Source organism: Manis javanica, chromosome X (genome assembly GCF_040802235.1).
Source record: "Manis javanica isolate MJ-LG chromosome X, MJ_LKY, whole genome shotgun sequence".
NCBI lineage: Eukaryota > Metazoa > Chordata > Mammalia > Pholidota > Manidae > Manis > Manis javanica.
In genome coordinates this window covers 62,216,493-62,236,268 of record NC_133174.1, presented here as the reverse complement: position 1 = coordinate 62,236,268, position 19,776 = coordinate 62,216,493, and the positions used below count along the sequence as shown (strand labels likewise).

The window sequence follows — 19,776 nt, the reverse complement described above, 5'->3', positions numbered from 1 at the left end:
GGACCAGCTGTCAGACACCAGGGATTTGCTGGGGGCACCTGTAATCCCTGTCAGCTGGCCTGCTCTGCTGCTGTGGAGAAGTAGCAGATAGCTGCTGGCTGCCTCTTCAGACCTAGAAAAGCCTGGGAGGAGAGGATATGCTTATAAAAATTATGGGATTCCACAGCTTTGAAATCTAATAATCCTGAGTGATCAAACACAGACTGGGGCCTTGCAGCTGCTCGAGGAGGGACTGAGGGAGCAGCAGACCTGGGTGGGAGAGCCTGAGGCCAGTCATCATTACTAATTACCAGAGTAATTAGTCTTTGTGGGAGGAGATAAGGATGCTGGGAGCCTGAGGATGTTTGCACTGAGTCAGGGGAGAAGCAACAATAGCCAAGAGATGGGTGGTAAATCACCCTCTTTCAAAGGAAACTAGAAAGCTCTCTTCATCCCTCTCCTGTTCAGTGTATGGCCATAGAGAGATGGATTTATTTTGGGTTGCTGGGGGTGGAGAACAGCAGGTAGGACCAGCTCTTCCAAGGCCAAGGATGCATGAAGGTCTGGAGTGCTTGGGAAGAGGGAAGACCAAAGGTATGTGTCAGCTGGGAGTAAGAGTAATCATGAAAAGATGAGGTATGCTAAAAGTTAGACTTAGCTCATATTTCATTTGCTTGGAGCTGGTCCTGCTGTCATCCTTTTGGAAGTGGGCTCACTACATAGTTGTTGAATGAAGTGGGCAAGTTCTTTTCCCTTCCTTGGATCCATTTCCTCACCTGTAAAATGAGGGGCTTGGACTGGACTGGAAGTTGATTACCTGAGTTCAAGTCTCAGCCTGCTCCGTTACTGATGAACTGTGATCCTGCTGCAGTCTCTTCCTATTTCTAGGCCTCTTTCCCTCCTTCAATTCAATGCAGAGTATGGACAAGGGAAGACTCTATGGCTACTCCGAGCTTTATAATTGTTATAGGTCTTTCTCCTGCATCACCCTCAATTCCAGGGTCTGTCACTGCCTGACTGTGTAACCCAGCTATACCAGTCACTTCATTTTCCCCCATCAATAACAAGGGAGAGGAAAGGGGTCTTGAACTGGATTATTGCTAAGGTCTTTGCCAATTTTCAACATGGCATATTTGTGGCAAAGTGGTGGCCTTCATGGGGCCTCCATTCCCACTTAGCCACTAATCATGTTCTCATTTTGTCAAGTGACCTCTTTTCTACTTCAGAGCCCCCTAAAAAATCCAGTCCTGAATAGTCCACCCAACTCCAAACCCCTGTGTAGCTCCTTTTCCAATTTCTGCTTTCACCCTGGCAGAAATTTGAAATTTAACTTCCAATGCCAAACTTCCTGATGTTAACCATATTAAGACTATTTCACTTTGTAGGCAACATACATACCAAAGCTACATAGTTAGATCTGTTTATTTGGTTCCAAACCATTTAAAGATTTAAATGTCCCAGATCTCAAGCTCCAAAATTTTGTTTGTTCTCTTACATAACTGTGGTGTGTAAGAGGCTGCATCCTACCTAAATATTAATACTGTGCTGCCTTCACCAACCAACATTCTCCAAATGTACATAATTCCACACATGCACACGCATATGTGTGAAGAAGTAAACTGATACTGTGCCATGTTATGTGACACCTGATGGGGCAGATTTGGGACCTGTGAATGATTTTCCTCCATCTGGAGAGAAGTGATTGGCAGGCTGATTCTTAAGAGCTAGCCACACCGTGAGCAACAAAGGAGGCCCAGCAGAACTGCCCCCCAGCCCTGTACCCCTCTCCACTCTGTGACTTGGTGGGGGTGTGATAGAGAGGAGTGGAAATGGGCTTGATTGTCCCAACATTCTCAATGGTCTCTTCTGGGGCTTACAAGGCTCTTGGAGTCCAGCTTCTCCCATTCTACTCCTGTTTGAGCTTACAGAATAGTAATTAGGTCCCTTTCTATACACAGGGACAAAAACAAGTGGGTTTTCCTTTGGGTAATTGATAGGACCTGGACTGGGATCAGTGGAGGACAGGAATTTGGCTTTGAAGGAGGCTATCAGAGGCCAACCATGTCCCAGGCATCTGTTTGTAATGAAAAAACTTATGGGTGGGGATAGTTTTCTTCTTTGGAGCCCCTCAGTGGCAACCTCATCCTCCTGGCCCAGGGATGACCTTGGCTTGGGGTGGCAAGTCACTGTTAGCTCCAAGTGACAGCCAAGGATGCCTGGCAAGAAGATGATGAAATGTTAGGGAAAGAGGAACACAGCAGACAAAGGCCCAGGATATGGGGAAAGAGACATAGGGGCCAAGTGAGGAGAGAAGTTGAGCTCCTAATGAGGTGAGTTGTGGTAGTTGGACATAACCTGGCTGGGAGTGCTCTTCAGCAAGAACGTTGCCCAAAGCTTGGCCAAAGGGAAGCATCTGTCACCTATTTCAAAGGGATGAAAATGGTCCAGAGGGTACCTTTCCTGACACCTTTAATGCCCACTCAGCAGAGTAGCCCAGGATGTCCAGCATGGGGGACATGATAGATGTAAAGGCTAGGATGGTTTATACTTCCTAAAAGAAATTGTCCAACCTCATGTCCAACACTGCTGACTCTACCTTTTTGGGCTCCATGTTGGGAATGGGCTTTTTCCTTAAAACAGTCCCTTTCTTGGCCTGGTCCAGGTAGAAATACTGACCTGTCAAGAATAATGAGAGATGAAGGAGTTGGTCCTTCACCAGGTCAGTAACTATTGTCCCTCCATCCTCCCTCCACCATGCCACCCCTGTCATCAGTCCTCTGTCTGCTGAGATGAAAGGAATTTCTTCACATTTTGACAGAAGGATACAAGGATGGGGAGTTGAGCCTAGAAAATCTGTAAAAATCAGTGAGTGGAACTTTGTAATGTTTAAGGCCCCTTCCCTATGTGATATTCTACTCTTCCAGTCTATGATTATAGCAGCTTGAGCCAGAGAGTGAGATGTGGCTCAGCCTGAGATGAATGGGATTGATGCTAGTTAGTGGTAGGCTGGACCAAGGTGAGGCTCATTGGCCCAAGCTCTAGGTCCCCTCTCTCTTCAAGCACCCATGTGCCTATGACAGTCATAAAAAGAAAAGGGGAAGAGAAGGGAGAGGAGGCAGTAGAGGGGGAAAAAACAGGAAGAAAGGAAGAAGGAAATAGACTGTTAACCAACCATATGATGGGGAGACTATCTGTACACTTGTAAAATGATGGCACCCCCAGCTCTTGGGAAGCCACAGCTTTTGGAGACTCTGAGGCTAAACAAGGCTCTTTGCCTCATTTTACCTCTCTGCCCTTCCCCTCACTCCCAGCAGATCCCACGGACAGATGGCAAGGAATTCCTCAGCACACAGAGACTTGGATATTCCCACTAGGCTCCTGGGGACACAGTAGCACCTTGGCAGTTGCTCTTAGTGGGTGTCTAACAAGCTGGGGCCTGGATGGTCCATCCCCCACCTCCCACAGAGATTAGAAAGTATATGGAGAGGTTCCAACGGCTGAGAGAGATTTCAGACTTCCCTAGACCCTGGCAAGTTTAAAGGCATTCACAGGAAGAATTTGATTAATGAGTTTAACAATGAGCTTTGGCTCCAAGGTGATGGTCAAGTGGCTGAAATGCTGTGTGTGCAGGTTTGGGACATGTGTGCTGGTGGCAAAAATGTAAATGCTGAGCAGGGTGGGGTGAAAGGGTTGGGGAGGAGCACACAATGGTAAAGACATTAGATTGGTTCCTCAGGGGTGGGGGAGCCTGGAAGCAGCTCCCCATTGGGGTCTGGGTCAGGGGCCAACATCTTATCCTTGCTGGAATCCCTTTGCTCCTTCTTGAACATCCTTTGATGCATCAGAGGGACGAAGAAAAGAATTACAGCCCCAATGATGGGGGGCACACCGGCAAAGTAGAAGGCCACATGGTAGTCCCCAAAACAGTTGCGGAGAAGGCCTGAAACAGTCAAGAGAGATAAGTCAAGCTCATCTTTGCCCTAATAATTAAAGGTGCTCTTTGCCTCTTCTAAGGGCCATCACAATTCCTATCCAGAGAATCCTGGCTTGCACTGCCTTGACCTGAGGAGGCCCCTCAATCAAACACTCCTAGATGGGAGAAATAAAACCTCTATTACAAAGGCAGGCAGCTCCTCCCCAAGGTACTGGGCTACAGGCCCTTGAAGTTAATACTCATTAGGAAAGAAGCTATGAAGCTTCCCTTAAAGTTCCCCATTTTTTACTTTTTACTTTCATGAAGCTACAGCTAATTTTCACTCACTCCTAGATATGGAATTAGGAGGAAAGTCAGTTTAAAAGAACTCCACAGAAGATGGCTAAGCTTTGTCTGGGTTCACAAGGAAATACCATCCCACCCCCAACTTGGGCCAGAGGATTCTTGTAGAATAATTCAGCCAAGTCCCTATTTTCCCCTTTTCTGAAGTACCCTTTCTGTGAAGTTCCCATCTGCCCTAGGAGGCTTCATGCATACCTTTCCTTCCCATTACAGATATGGCTGCCTACCCTGGGTTCTTCTAAGTTGCCAATACCATGGATATATTTGGCATGGGATGCAAGGCCTCCTTTGCTTACCTCCAGAAGCTAGTGTGGGGCACATCATAGGGAGAATGAGCCCAGAAACACTGCTGAGGAAAGGCAAGCAGGCCCTCAGCCTGCTTAGGAGGTATGCAAATTGGAAAGAGATGTGGATTCTGGGACCCACCTTTGAGAACAGGGGCTGGGTAGAGATTACCCCTTCAGTGGACAGTGTGGCTGTTATACAAATGCCTGAATGGAAGCTTTTGCCACTGTCACACAGCATGACCAGTGCCTCCATAGCGTCTTGCACAGGAATGTTGTTCAAGGAATATTTGTTCTGTTGGCCCAATTGGCCAGCCTAGGAAAGGGTAGCTCATGAATCAGTATTTGCAATAAACCCTAAAGAAAGGAAACGAAGTCCTCTTTTCATTGATTTTCCATGCTATGTTTCTTGGGTACCAACAGTGCCCTTCTTGGAGAATGGAGAGAGAAACTGGGAGTGCTGGAAGATGGCAAGCCAAAACTTTGTCTGCTGTTACTGGAAGTGAACCTCACTGGCCCAGTTCTGATGTGGCCTTAGTCAAAACTCTGTACAGGCTCAGTTCAGAAGCCAGGAGAGGAATGTATGTGGAGTGGGAGGAGGATCCCTAAGTCTTAACAAAACTGGGACCCACTTTCTCTTCTCTTCCTGCCTAACTACCATGCAAATAATTACCTGCCTATGAACAGAGAAAGGATATTGGATCAATAGAATGGCCAAGAAGGCCAAACCCATCTCTCTCTACCATCCTGGAATCACCTATGCTGTCTACAGTAAAATACTGGAACAGATATAGAGCCATGAAAATTCCACTCCCCAAAGTGAATCCATGCATATATACTATGCTTAGTCTCTTGCACCCATAGTGGTAAGGGGTTTCATGCACTCTAACAAGGCTGCTTAAATAGAGAATAAAGGGGACTTCAAGGAAAAGTACTCAGGAGAACTAGGGCCCAGGGAAGACTTGTGCCCTCCCTTTAATATCAGCCTCACCTGCAATGGGTGGCCCAGCAATCATCGGCAGGGCCATCATGCCCAGGAGATAGCCAATAGCCTGTGAGGCCTGCATTGGGCCCACCAGCTCAAATGCAATGGGGGCCATGATGGTGATGAAGAAGCCATCGCACAGGCCCAGGAAAAGGCAGACAACAACGAGGCCCCCAAAGCCCCGGCAGAGCGGAATCATCATGGACATCAGTCCCAGGAGCAGGAAGGAGATAACCTAGATGAACAAGGGCCTGAGGTCATGTGCTTGTCAGATAAGATCACATAGCAAATCACATCTTCTTTCTTAGGGCCTCATTTTTACATCTATAAAATGAAGCAGGGGGGTGTCAACAGAGAGAACAGCTGGATGAAATAGTTACATAGGCCCCTTCTAAGTCCTGTACTGAAGGAGTCAAAGTTTTGAAGAAAGCCCCTACTTAACTGTGATTCTATCAAGATTAAAAAGGGGACAGAGGCATGGCCCCCGTCCTCAAAAACTTGTCTTTTCACAGGGTTCTAAAATAAAGGGAATTGCTGTTTCTGCTTTCTGATTTTGTGTTTGGTTGCCCCAGGCATAAGGGTTTGGGATCAGAGTACGCCGGTGTTCTCAGATTCAAGGAAGGTATGGGCAGAGGAAGGGGAGGAAGTGAAGATGACTTGAATGATGATTAGATGGGGGCATGAATGGAAGGCACAGCTTCCTGATATGGGGATGGAGCCAGTGCCCATTTTTGTGGGTGGCTGCTTTTAGAAAACACCTTCACATGAAGGATACCATTGGGGGGTTCACCCGGGTTACTTATGCACTAGGGCATGGGACACACCACTCATCTCAGACATCTCAGACAGCATGGCTTTGGGGACCTCTGGGCTTGGCTGGGCACCCTGTGACTGCAACAAAGGAGACTTTAAGGAGAACCAAAACACTAGGAAGGCATCTAGGGACACTGAAGCCAGCTCTGGGGCACTGAGTAGCCACTGGGCTTTCTTTGGGGTGAACAAAATAATTCCAAGACAAAGAAGCTACCCTTCCAGAGGCTAGTTTTACCTCTCAACAGACAGAAGCGCAATTGGAAACATAGCCGGTCTTTTGATTAAGGTTTATCTGCAACTTGTGTAGGTGAGCTGGAATGAAAACCTAGGCTGCAGGCAGGTAAAAGACCCCCCCCCACACACACACCCACCTCCAACCACCTACAGTAGCCAGCGCCCTGGGTCATCTCAGGATCAGGGTTAAGACCTGATCTGTTTACCAAGGCCTTGACAGAACCCAAGATTTTCTAATAGTTCACATAGGCAGGCTGACTTACCCAGGAAGGGTAAGTCACCACACAGCCACATGTAAGGGATAGTAGGGTCAAGGCTGTTTCAAGACCTAAAGATTTTCTGTGTTGTTGCTGACAGTGGGTTTGTTAGGTCAATAGGTTGGGTTTTGCAGAGGATAAGAAATGTCCTGGCCATGCCATCTGAGGAAATATCTTCCTTGGGGTACTTTTGAACTTTGCACAGGCTGTTTGGGGATAGCTAGGCAGAATTCAGAAATAAGAATCCCAATATTCCAGGTCCTCTTCTGGGAGATTCATGTACAACTATAAGATAAAACCAGGCCCACCTATCAACTAAGCCATAATTCTATGGCAATTAAGAGTTAATACCATTATATAACACAAAGGACACCATTAACTGATTTCAATCAGCTCTAACTACTACCTATTGTATATAGCTGCCTCTTAACATCCTCCATTAGGCTTAGCCAGGGCTTGGAAGTTAAAAATCTCTCTTGGAACTGAAAATCAGGCCTCAAGAACTGGCCCAAAGTGAGGCTTGCCTGAAGATTGTCACCATTTCCTTTCCAACAGACTGTCAAGGGGCTGGACACCAGACACATGTGCCTGTGTTCACCAATAGTAGGAACTACAAGATTAGTGAACATTGCTCTTCAGAATCTGAAGCTATGTACACTCCTTTCCTCTCCCAGCCCTGTACTTCTGTACCTGGTCCAGGAAGAAAAGGAGGCAAATTCTTGTGATGGGGTATCTTGAGTAGCTCAAAAGAAAGTTCATCCATTATCTTGTGCTCTGGGCCTGAGACACTTTCCAGCAGGATGAGTTTGGACAAGTCACTTCCCCTCTCTGGGCTTCAGTTCCTCAATTTGTAAAATGAAGGGGTTAGAATACAAGTTGATGAAGATATATTTCAGCTCTAATGTTCTAGGTTTGTTTTATATTACTCTAAGTGATAAAACTAGATCAAGTAAAGAGTGGAAAAGGGAAGAGAGTGGTGGGTGTGTAGGGGAAGTGATCAGCAGAAGCACTGGACCCTAAACCTAGTTCTGTTTCTAACTAGCTAGTGCCTATGTGTCCTTTGGAACTCCCTCTGTACAATAGAAAGCAAAAGCTGCTTGGGCCCTACCTTTCTCCTAGGAACTGTGGTAAAAAATGAGCCATATGCCTAAGCAGGGGCTACTGCCTCTCCTCAAGATAAAGCCCTGGCTCAGTACTAGACTACCCTGATTTCCAGCACCCTTTGGCTTCTTGGGGCTGCTTATACTAACAAGGAAGACCCAAAGGGGTGGCACGTAGAAGAGGCTGGGAAAGCCACACATACTACTAGGAAAAAAGCCACCCAGATGAGGCACTTGCTGTTATTTGCACAGAATTCAAAGTCTTGTAATTACTGTATCTCAGTCACAGTTTTTTGGTTTGACCTTGGTCAAGTCACTTATCAGCTCTGGGACTTGGCTGTGCCATCCATCACTTAGGGAAAAGTGGAATATAAGAGGAGTGCTCTGTAGGAGTTCAGCTCTGCCACTATTGTCTGTATGAGTCTTCCCCTAAGTTTGTCCATCAGTGTAATGAGAGGTTGAACTAGATGGACTGTAAGGGCACCTCTAGGCTTGACAAAGCAAATTCACTGGCTCTTGCCAATCTAACACAGAATTATACACAACAGGAGACCTTAATCATATCCTTATGAGACATCTGAGGGTATTTAGGAAGCCAGATGGGGATCTCAGAAGGCAGAGAAATCCATGCTGTGAATGTAGTAAGGATCCCTTGGAAGTGCTTTTAGGGTCTCCCAGGAGAGTCAGACTCAACCACCTTCCTGATGGGTTACTCATGACCACATGTTTTCTGGGGCTGCCATGCACCTCCACAGTTTTCTACACTTGGTCACCTTCTGCTAAACTCAGCTGCTAGAGCAAATATCATGAACCAGGTCAGAAACACAATGTTGATGCCAGGTAAACAAAGCCAAACAGCTTGAGCAGTAGTCTGTATTCAAGCCAGACTAGAGGCCGGTTCACATAGAAAGTGGCCTCTCAAGCATCCATGTGGCTACTTCCCCCAATATGAGGGTGTCTGTGTCACTGTCAGGAGAACTAAAACCTTGTATGGCTATAACATTTTTTACTTTCCAAAGCCTGGTCGCACCTATATTTCTTTAGATCCTTACATGCAACGTGAGATAGGAAAGGCAAGAATTATCACTGTACAAATGAGGAATGTGAGGCCTAAAGAAGGGAAGTGAGGTCTTGCCTTCTCTAGCACTTCTTCTGTGTATATCAACAGGATGGCATTTGAGAGCCAGTGGTTGGTTCCAAGTAGCTCTGGAAGTATAAGAGGTGATGAATTTGGGCCTGGACTTAGAGTAGACAGACACTGTGGGTCAGGGAGTACTACATGCCCAAGATCCTCCAAGACAGCTTAGAGTAGCAAAGAGATCAGTCCTCAGTGGGAGCAGCATCTAGCTCCTGGCCTCAGTTTCCCTCTCAGATGGGAAACCCATTACTTAATAAACACTTCCTTTGAAAGTGTTCTTAGAGGTTCCATTTATGTTGCTCTCACTGGATCCTCAGTCTTGATGAAGGAAGCAGAACAAAGATGACTGTCTTCATTTGAAAGCAAGGAAAATTGAGACTCAGAGAATTTGATTGACTTTCCCATGCTGTACAACAAGCTGGTGTCAGAGCTGGGGCCAGGGCACAGCAATGACATGCTCTACCATTATGTCCCAAAAACTGGAAATAACCCAGCATCTGTGGCAGGCTCTTCCTCACCACAGTGGACAGGGTGGTCACACTCACCTGCAAGTAGATCTTCTTGAGTCCAGGAATGGAGTCACTGACACGGCCAGACACAAGGCGCCCGAGGCCTGAGGTAGCCCCAATACATACCAACAGCACCCAGGTCTGCTTGATTTCCAAGAACTCCTCTTCAACATACTTCATCTGAAAAGCATAACACCAGGCCACCAGGGACAGGAGGAAGAAGAGAAACTGGTTAGCTGTTGGCATATGTAGAACATCCCCTGCTTAATTCCCCGGAGATGCCCTTGCCTGCAGCCCTAGCTCTGAGACATGCTCTCTGGCTGCTTCTAACAGCTTAAAAGTCTCTATATCCCTTTGCTTTCTGGATTCTGGGCTTCTAAGCAAAAAGGGAGGAGGTGAGTATCGCCAAGCCCCTTGCAAACCCTGACAGAACAGAATATAGCCTTAACAACTGAGAAAATTTATGGGTTCTTCCACAACCTCCCCATCCCCGGACAGCCTGGGACAATAGTGGGTCACTAGGGGACAAGGAGTGACCCACTTCCTGGTAACACTTTCCAAAGACTGTTTTAAGAAACATAAGGTCTGTCGAAGATAATGGGTGGACTACAACAAGCAGTTCTGTGGCCAAACAAGTTGGGTGGACAACAGTTAAGCAAAGCTGAATGAGTTTCTTTCACTGCAAGATTTTTTGGTACCTTTAAAAGATTGCTACACATTGTGAAGTTACAGAGGTCTAATATACCTCTGTATATTAAATAAAATTGACCACAAAGACCAGCATTTCATAGAACACACTCTTAGAAAACCCTATCATTGGGTCATCTGGGCCTGTCTCCTGCATCACAGTGATGCTTATCTTCTCTTAAAAGTCTATGCAGATTTGTCAGTGGGGGAAACTATAGGCATGGGTCTTACCCTAAGAAACTCCCTCCATTTCTTGTTTAGGTATTCCCTCAGCCTGTGCTCTTTCCTACTGTAGGTATCTCCAAACACTGTTTTTTCTCTTTCCAGAAGTTCCAACTCTGCTCTTTCAGTGACCTTAGCCCCTACTTTCTAGACTTCAGGCAGGTTTAAAGCAGCTTTTCTCTCATGAGGTAAGTGGGCCCACCCTGGTATTACTCACCAGGTGTACATAGGGAACAAAGTAGCCAAGGGCAGCAGCAGCAATCCCAAATGCCCAGATGCGGTAGGTACGTTGGCGGAACACTCGCATGTTGAAGTACTTCCTGAGCTGAGCCAGAAAACGTTGGCACAGGCTGTGGACACCCCTTTTGTTTGGGGTGTCCTGGGAGCTGGGCAGGAGGGGCTGGTAGGTGAGTGAAAGCAGTGTAAGAATAAACATAAAGGTACTCAGCACCTGGAAGGTTTGGGCAAGCTTGATCTTAGCCCCCAGTGTTTTGATGAGGAGGGGGAAGGATATGGAGAAGATGCTACTCCCAGCAGACACCACACCATTGGCCAGACCCAGGCGGCGTTGGAAGTAATGGCCCAAGATAACGAGAGATGGCTGGAAGGCGAAGGAACAGCCACAACCAAAGAGAATTCCATAGGTGAAGTAACGCAGGCTTAGTGAGCTGTGGGAGAGACAACAAGAGCTATCTTCAGCAGCCTGACCATCAATCCATCTGCCCCTCTCCCTTCACCCTCCTGAGACCTTCATCCTCCCATCTTTAACCTACAGCCCCACTCACTTCTGACCTTCAGAACAGATAAGGAACAGGGTCTTTGGATCCCCACTGAGGAGATAGAAAACAGGCTCAGAGAAGTAATTTACCCAAGGTAGTATAACTGGGGATCAGCGAAGCTTGGACTAGACTCTAGGTCTGTGTGACTCTAGTTTGAATTATAGCACCCCATCAGAGACGACTGTTGAAAAGAAAGCCAGAACCAGCTTATGCAAAGGTAGATAAGGGGCTACAAAGAGCAAGTCAGTGCCTAGGAGAGAACAGTTTCACTTACTGCTCACCATGATAGGTCTCGCACCATGTGTAGGCTGGTAGTCAAAGCTTTATCCCAAGTAACAACAAAGGTCTGCAAAACCAAGATCCTGGAAGGCTGAGACCCTCTGTAGGGCTCTTTACATCTTTCTCCATGCCACAGCCCTTAATATTTCAGAGAATGGCTGCTGGTCTCCTGAAAGACATCTGCTCCCCAAACCTGCCCAAGGTGTAGATATCCCAAGACCCATTACACCAGGCCCTAGATGATCTCCATGAAGATCCTGAGGTAAGTAGTCCCTTTATCTTCTAGAGCCCAGCTCCCATTACTGGACATGGTATGCATTAGCTTCTCAGAGTAGCCTAGCTGCTTGATGGGAAGTGGAGCCTCAAAGCATTTGTAGGCCTGGCCAAATAAGATAGATGCTGACTTAAAACTCTTAGACCCGGTTGTGGCCATAAGCCTCTGTAAGAGAAAGCAAAGTATCAAAATGGAAAAGGCCAATGGAAGGTCAGCCCAGCCAGCCATCTGCCCCAGACAATAGTAGCACAACCTAATGAAGAATTAAGTTTTCTTTTTGAAAACTCCACATATTTTATGATAGTTCTTATCTGAACACTCAATTTCCCAGTACTCTCTATGGTCAGACATTTCCTCCACATAATATAGAGCAAGCCAGTCTTCATACTGATGGCCTGGACCTATGCTGCAAAGATGATGTGGTGCTGGCACTCATAATTCTGAGACAGCTATCATTACCACTGCTTTTCATCTGCTTGCATTCACTGGGTATGAGCAAGGGCTGTAGTTCCAAAAGAGTTGCTTCCACTTGGAACACATGGCTAAGCTAACTGTTTCACTTCTATCAGATTTCTTGGGGCCTGCTGGACTGGGGTCCTTGTCTAAGGGAGAGGAGATAGGAAGGTCTAAGGGAGATCTTTAGGGAGGGGTATGGCTGTGGCAAAGCATGTGATTCAGTTCAGGGTGCTATGTGGTGGATCTATTTCTAGCTGGACTCCAAGGTAGGAGGCCCCCAAATAGGCTTGCCACAGCCTCCCCAGCCCTGCTTGCACTCTGCTACACCTCAAGCCATCCAGAAGAACTCAGAGCCCTGATTCAGACAACAGGAAGGATGACTTGGGAGTTCTAGCCACCAACAGAACCATTTTTCCACTGGACGTGAAACCATCCAGAAAGTTTCTCGGCTCTGAAGATATTCTTACAGAAAGGGCAAAGGGGGTGGAGAAGGGGCTTAGGGGTTGGAAAACAATGCCTACTCCAATGTGCCTAAAGAACAGTGCCAGAAAAAAACACATCTGAGCTCCATTCCCTCCTGTAACTGAGCTCATGTGGATTGGAAGGGAAATGGGATCCGTATGTTGCTAATTTGTTTACACTTTGCTCTGCTCAGCCTCAAAACACAGGCCTCTGCTGTGTAGTGCTGACACTGGAGCCACTTCTGAGGCCTAGCTCCTTCCCTCAAGGAGCCAGGCACCAGCTTGCTGAGGGCAGATGAGGCCAACCACCAGAGGGGTCCTGAAAGGATATGGAGCTGCTGCCTTGGGAGGGCTAGCAGGTTCCAGACAGGACATGGTTTTCCCCTCCTCTGACCCAGTTGGATGAGACCAAGCCAAGAAACCATTGCAGGCCGGATTCAAGCTCTGCTGAAGGGTAGGCGGGGCAGCTGGAAATGCTCAAGTCATAAAGAAAGCTGGCTCGCGCTCAAAGGATCTGGTTATGACGGAACACAATTATCATTCTCCCCTGTGAGTGGAACCTTAGGTGTAGAGAGCATAACCATGGGCCTTCTCTGGGATGGCAAGCTCAGAAAGCAAGTCTCTGGCAAGTTAGCTGGTCTCCAGGCCAGTATTCTCCTATACCAGCCCAGGCAGGTTGGAAGTAGGAGGTACCTTAACTTCCAAAGTGTCTTTGGTTGAATGTCAACAGAGTTTTTTGGGGATCCCATATTCCTCAGGTGGTGGAGGATTTTTACTTCTCCTCTCCCCTACAGACAGGTTTTGCCAGGCTGACAGAAAGAAAGCAGAAAATGAACTTATAGCCTGCTCCTTACCTGATACTACCAAGTTCTGCCAGTGGGACCAGTGGGACCAGACTTTGAGTTTAGCCTAGGCCTAGCTGGGTAGCTGAGTGCTGGGTCTGTACCTCAGTGGCATATGTTGTTAAAAATTCCTTCTCATGCCCAAGGCATGAAACTTTATTTGTCCCAAATTGTCCATACACTGATGGCCAGAAATACCTGCGAAGGGGCCAGAAATGCTAAACAGAGTGGGGCTCAGCTGACCTCTTTTTCAGCATAATATTTCCTCAGGAGTCCTGTAATGGTAAGCATTCATGTGGGCTCACTCCAGAAGCTCCTGGGAGGGCAGATGAAGTCATGAGATGTGTGGCACATTGAACGGGAACAGAATGACAGACCTGGAAGGGACCCAAAAAGACCATCTGGTCTAATCATCTCATGATACAGATACAGAAACAGAGGCCCAGAGAGAGGAATGGCACTCAACAATTGTTCCATAGCCATTCAGTAACCAAAACTGAACTTGGGCCCAGCTGTATGAACTTCGGAAATTAGGCTTCTCACACCACTTTGGAACTCTTGGGTCCTCTGTGGGGATATTCCCTATCAGTGTGTCCTGGGGACCCTACCTAGATAAGTCCTATTGGACAGTGATTCCTGGGGAGCAGAGTCTTTGAGGACCCTACATGAAAAGGGCCACGGGAGATTCTGCAATTAGAAGAGTATCCCTAGTTGGGGCCCAGAAAGAAGTCAACCCTCAGTTTTGGACTCATGGCCAGCAACTCCTAGCCTTACCTGGTGAAAGAGCTGGTATGGAGGCCAATGAAAGCGACAGCAGCCCCTGCAGTTGCTGTGATTCGGCAGCCCAACCGATCAGTGAATATACTCACAATGGGAGAGCAGAAGAAGATCATACCCATTGAGAGGGCTCCTACCCATGCTGCAGAGAAAAGAAGCACAAAGACACCTTAGCTTAATATGGTACCTGGTGGTGTGGCTGGTATCTCAGTTCTTCTCTGACCTTTCAAAGGGAGCATTGCATTGACCTGCACTGCCAGCCTGCTAGTCCCAAACAGTCAAAGGTTAGGCAATTTTCAAAAGCCTATAGCTGGGCAATATGAGAACCAGGAGTCTAGTTTATAAACATACCCAGAACTTCAGACCTGGGGCAGGGGCCTTTAGAGATTATTGAGCCTATGATGGAGCCTTCTGGCTAGCCACCACACAGCTGCAGTACACTTCTCAGCCTCTTTGGCTGTTTCACATGAGCATGTGACTGAATTCTGACCAATACAATGTGGGTAAAAGTGATACCACTTTCAGGCCTGGACCATAAAAAAACTCCCATTGAGGTTTCTGTCTTCCTGTGGGCTAAAACTGCAGAGCAACCTTAGAAGTCATGTATTAAGACTGAATGGACTTTCTAAAATTCATATGGAACCACAAAAGACCCCAAATAGCCAAAGCTATCCTGAGAAGGAAGAATAAAGCAGGGGGGATCTTGCTTTCCAACTTCAAGCTCTACTACCAAGCCACAGTAATCAAGACAATTTGGTACTGGCACAAGAACAGAGCCACAGACTAGTGGAACAGAATAGAGAGTCCAGATATTAACCCAAACATATACAGTCAATTAATATATGATAAAGGAGCCATGGATATACAATGGGGAAATGACAGCCTCTTCAACAGCTGGTGTTGGCAAAACTAGACAGCTACATGTAAGAGAATGAAACTGGATCATTGTCTAACCCCATATACAAAAGTAAATTCAAAATGGATCAAAGACCTGAATGTAAGTCATGAAACCATAAAACTCTTAGAAAAAAAACTTAGGCAAAAATCTCTTGGACATACACATGAGCAACTTCTTCATGAACATATTCCCCTGGGCAAGGGAAACAAAAGCAAAGATGAACAAGTGGGACTGTATCAAACTGAAAAGCTTCTGTACAGCAAAGGACGTCATCAATAGAACAAAAAGGCATCCTACAGTATGGGAGAATATATTCATAAATGACATATATGATAAAGGATTGACATCCAAAATATATAAAGAGTTCATGCACTTCAACAAACAAAAAGCAAATAATCCAATTAAAAAATGGGCGAAGGATCTGAACAGACACTTCTCCAAAGAAGAAATTCAGATGGCCAACAGGCACATGAAAAGATGTCCACATCACTAATCATCAGAGAAATGCAAATTAAAACCACAATGAGATATCACCTCACACCAGTAAGGATCACCACCATCCAAAAGACAAACAACAACAAATGTTGGTGAGGATGTGAAGAAAGGGGAACCCTTCTACACTGCTGGTGGGAATGTAAATTAGTTCAACCATTGTGGAAAGCAGTATGGAGGTTCCTCAAAAATCTCAGAATAGAATTACCATTTGACCCAGGAATTCCACTCCTAGGAATTTACCCTAAGAATACAGCAGCCCAGTTTGAAAAAGACAGATGCACCCCTATGTTTATTGCAGCACTATTTACAATAGCCAAGAAATGGAAACAACCTAAGTGTCCATCAGTAGATGAATGGATAAAGCAGATGTGGTACATATACACAATGGAATATTATTCAGCCATAAAAAGAAAACAAATCCTACCATTTGCAACAACATTGATGGAGCTAGAGGGTATTATGCTCAGTGAAATAAGCCAGGTGGAAAAAGACAAGTATCAAATGATTTCACTCATCTGTGGAGTATAAGAAAAAGAAAAAAACTGAAGGAACAAAACAGCAGCAGAAACACAGAACCCAAGAATGGACTAACAGTTACCAAAGGGAAAGGGACTGGGGAGGATGAGTGGGAAGGGAGGGACAAGGGGGGAAAAGGGGCATTACAATTAGCAAAAATAATGTAGGGTGTAGGGGGCACAGGGAGGGCTGTACAACACAGAGAAGACAAGTAGTAATTCTACAGAATCTGACTACACTGATGGACAGTGACTGTAATGGGGTATGTGGTGGGGACTTGATGGTGGGGGGGAATCTAGTAACCATAATGTTGCTCATGTAATTGTAGATTAATGATACCAAAAAAAAGCCTGAATGAACTGCCATCAGTTCTGTCTGTATCCTTGAATAACTAAATGGAGCAAAGTTCCCCCTTTCTCTCCCATCTGTCACCCCTGTCCTGAATATTGCATAAGAAATAAACTTCTTGTCATTTAAGCCACTGAAGTTTTGAGGGCCATTTGTTATAGCACTTGACCTGGCGCAAACTAAAACAGAGATTCCTCCACTACCATTTTACTGATAAAGAAACAGGTTCAAAAATGTAAAAGATTTACCAAAGATCACACAGGAAGTTAGTGGCAGAGCTGAGACTCAAACCCAACTATCCTTATTGCTAGTCCAAAATTCATTGTAATATATCTTCTACTGGGATGAATGAAGCTTCCCATCATTGAAGATGTAAAAGCAGAGGCCAGATATAAAACGGGGGATTCAAGCATTGGGATCATATTTGGACTAACCAACATTTCAGGCCCTTCCAGGGATGCTAATCCAAATTTATAGCATTAGGCACTGGGCAACTTGACTTGAAGGCCAAGAAGCATGGAAAGTAATTAAGACTTCAGGAGCTAAGGGTAAGGTTTGTCTTGGTCATTGGAATAGTCCTGTGAAGATGCTAAGACTAAGGAGCAAGGAAGGCCGCAGACAAAGGCCTCCTGGAATTGTGCGAGGACATAGAGCAGGTTCAGGAGCCACCCAAAGATTTCTAAGGACACTGTATAAGAAGTTCATGTAACCCTCATGCTGAAGTATTTCATCAGAGCCCGTATTTGGCAAATCTCTGACACCAAACTGAAATAGTAAGAGTTTATTCTGTCTCTGAAGGTTCTTAAGTGTCTGTAACAATCCTTAACAGAAAGGAAGAAATTTACTTTTACTTAGATTCTTCCAGCCATTTCCCTTTGCTCAGCCATCAGAAAGAAAGCCTAAGGTTTTTTTGTTTGTTTGTTTGAAGGCTGTTACCAAATTTCATCTTGGGCCATTTTTGCTATGCTAAATAATCGTAGTTCCCTTAACTTTAACTTTTAACCTTAGCTTTAACTTCTAACTCTGTAATTACTTTCAGGCACATTCCAAGTCTTCGTCGTCATCAAAAAGCATTCATTGTGTGTCACATGAACAGACACAAGGCCAGCTCCTGGCTCTCTTCAGTTGTGGAGCCCTAAGTGGGCCAGAGGAGTACAGTTTGAGTGAAGTCAGGGCTAGTCTTTTAGTCTGTGTCTTTTAGTGCCTGATAGATTGCTCAGATCCCCACTGGGAGTCTTTGCTTTGCCGGCAGGGTGCCATCTTGAACCCTAGCTGCCTAGCTACAGAAGTACTGGCCTGGGAGAGACAATAGGAGGCCTGAACTCTCATCACAATTTTACCTCTTACCTTGCAATTTCACCTCTTATTAGCTGTGGGATCTTGACCAAGTCACACAGCACCTCTCTAATCTCAGTCTTCTCATTTGTAAAACGGAGATTAAATTCCTGATGTGCCTTCCTCAAAGGTTTTTTTAAATGATGATCAGATGTAATCATATGTATTGGTATAAATACCAATAGTCACACCATATACAAAAAATAACACAAATGGATCTTAGACTTAAATGTAAAACTTCAAACTAAAAAACTTCTGGAAGAAAGTATAGGAAGAAATCTTTCTGACTTTTAGTTGGGCAAAGATTTCACAGATATTTACAAAATGTATGATCCATAAAAGAAAAAAATCGATACATTAGACTTCATCAAAAATTTTTTTATTTACACTACTTTTATAACTTAATTGCTTTATAATTATAACTAATTTGTTCTCCACTTTTTAAAAATTAAGATATCGTTCATCTACAATCTTTTGAAAATTTCACATGAGCAACATTGTGGTTTCAACTTTCACCCATATTATCAAGTGCCCCCCTACCCCACTGCAATCACTGTCCATCAGTGTAGTAAGAGGCTATAGAGTCGTTATTTTTCTTCTCTGGACTTCATAAAAATTTAAAGCTTTTGCTTTTTGAAAAGTACTGTTATGAAAATGAAAAGGCAAGCCACAAGCTAGGAAAAATATTTATAACACACACATCTGATAAAAGACTAGTATCCAGAATACAAGTGTGAGTTGACTCTCACAACTCAATAAGAAGAAAGCAAGAAATCCAATTTTAAACATGGTCAAAAGCTTTGAACAGATATTGGACACAAACACACAAACAAACAATATAAATGGCAATTAAGTACATGAAAAGATGCTCATATTGTTAATCATTCAGTAAATTAATATTAAAACCACAATGAATGAATTACCCCTACATACCCACTGAAAAGCCTTTTAAAAAATGACAATACCTAGTACTGGTGAAGATGTACAGAAACTAGAAATCTCATATGTTGCTGGTGGGAATGCAAAATGGTATACCTACTTTGGAGAACAGTTTGGCAATTTCTTTTAAATTAAACATACAATTACCATATGACCTTGAAATCCCACTCCTAGGTATTCAACCAAGATAAATGTTCACACAAAAAACCTGTACCTGGATGTTTATAGCAGCTTTTTCTGAACTGCCAAAAGTTGACAATAACTCAAAATATACTTAATATAGTTCATGGGTAAATGCGCATATACATCAATACAATGAGTACAACTCTGCAATATACAGGAATAAACTATTGATACAAGCAACAACTTGGACAATTCTCAAAGGCATTAATGCTAAGGGAAAAAAGTGAGACACAAATGATTCTATTCATATGAAATCCTGGATAAGCCAAAGCTATGGGGACAAACAGGTCAGTGGTTGCCAGGAGGAAGGGAGGATTCATTATTGAGGAGCACAAGGAAACTTTTTGGAATGATGAAATGTTATATATCTTAACTACAGTGATTGTTCTTTTGTCAAAATTCATAGAACCATATGAAAAGGGTGAATATTACCATATCTAAATTATACCTTGATAAATATGAAGTTACGAAAAAGGAGAGGGGGCAGGGAAGAAGGAAGTGCCAGTGGGAGATCTCATTTATGATGTATACATCTTTATTCTGGCTAGATTTTCAAGAAAATAATTCAAGTGTGTCATCAAACAGGGAAAAAATACTTGAATTCAGTAGATAATCTTACTGACATTTAGTCAACCAGATGTCACCATTATTTGCTCTCGCTGAATATCTACAATAAACTGAAAACTGATGATTGGGCTTGAAAATATCTT

The 19,776-nt window shown here is 44.7% G+C and overlaps 1 protein-coding gene across 1 annotated transcript in view; it reads right to left on the bottom strand.

Annotated features, from left to right (window-relative positions):
• Positions 1-1,385: 1,385 nt before the first annotated feature.
• Positions 1,386-19,776, bottom strand: part of SLC16A2 (solute carrier family 16 member 2) — a 158,882-nt gene continuing 140,491 nt past the window's right edge. Inside the window, exons 2-6 of the mRNA XM_036995712.2 lie at positions 14,350-14,494; positions 10,702-11,152; positions 9,612-9,755; positions 5,531-5,759; positions 1,386-3,919 (exon numbers count right to left, since the gene is read on the bottom strand). Coding sequence (XP_036851607.1) covers positions 3,699-3,919; positions 5,531-5,759; positions 9,612-9,755; positions 10,702-11,152; positions 14,350-14,494 — 1,190 coding nt within the window. The 3' untranslated portion in view covers positions 1,386-3,698. The remainder of the gene's footprint in view (positions 3,920-5,530; positions 5,760-9,611; positions 9,756-10,701; positions 11,153-14,349; positions 14,495-19,776) is intronic.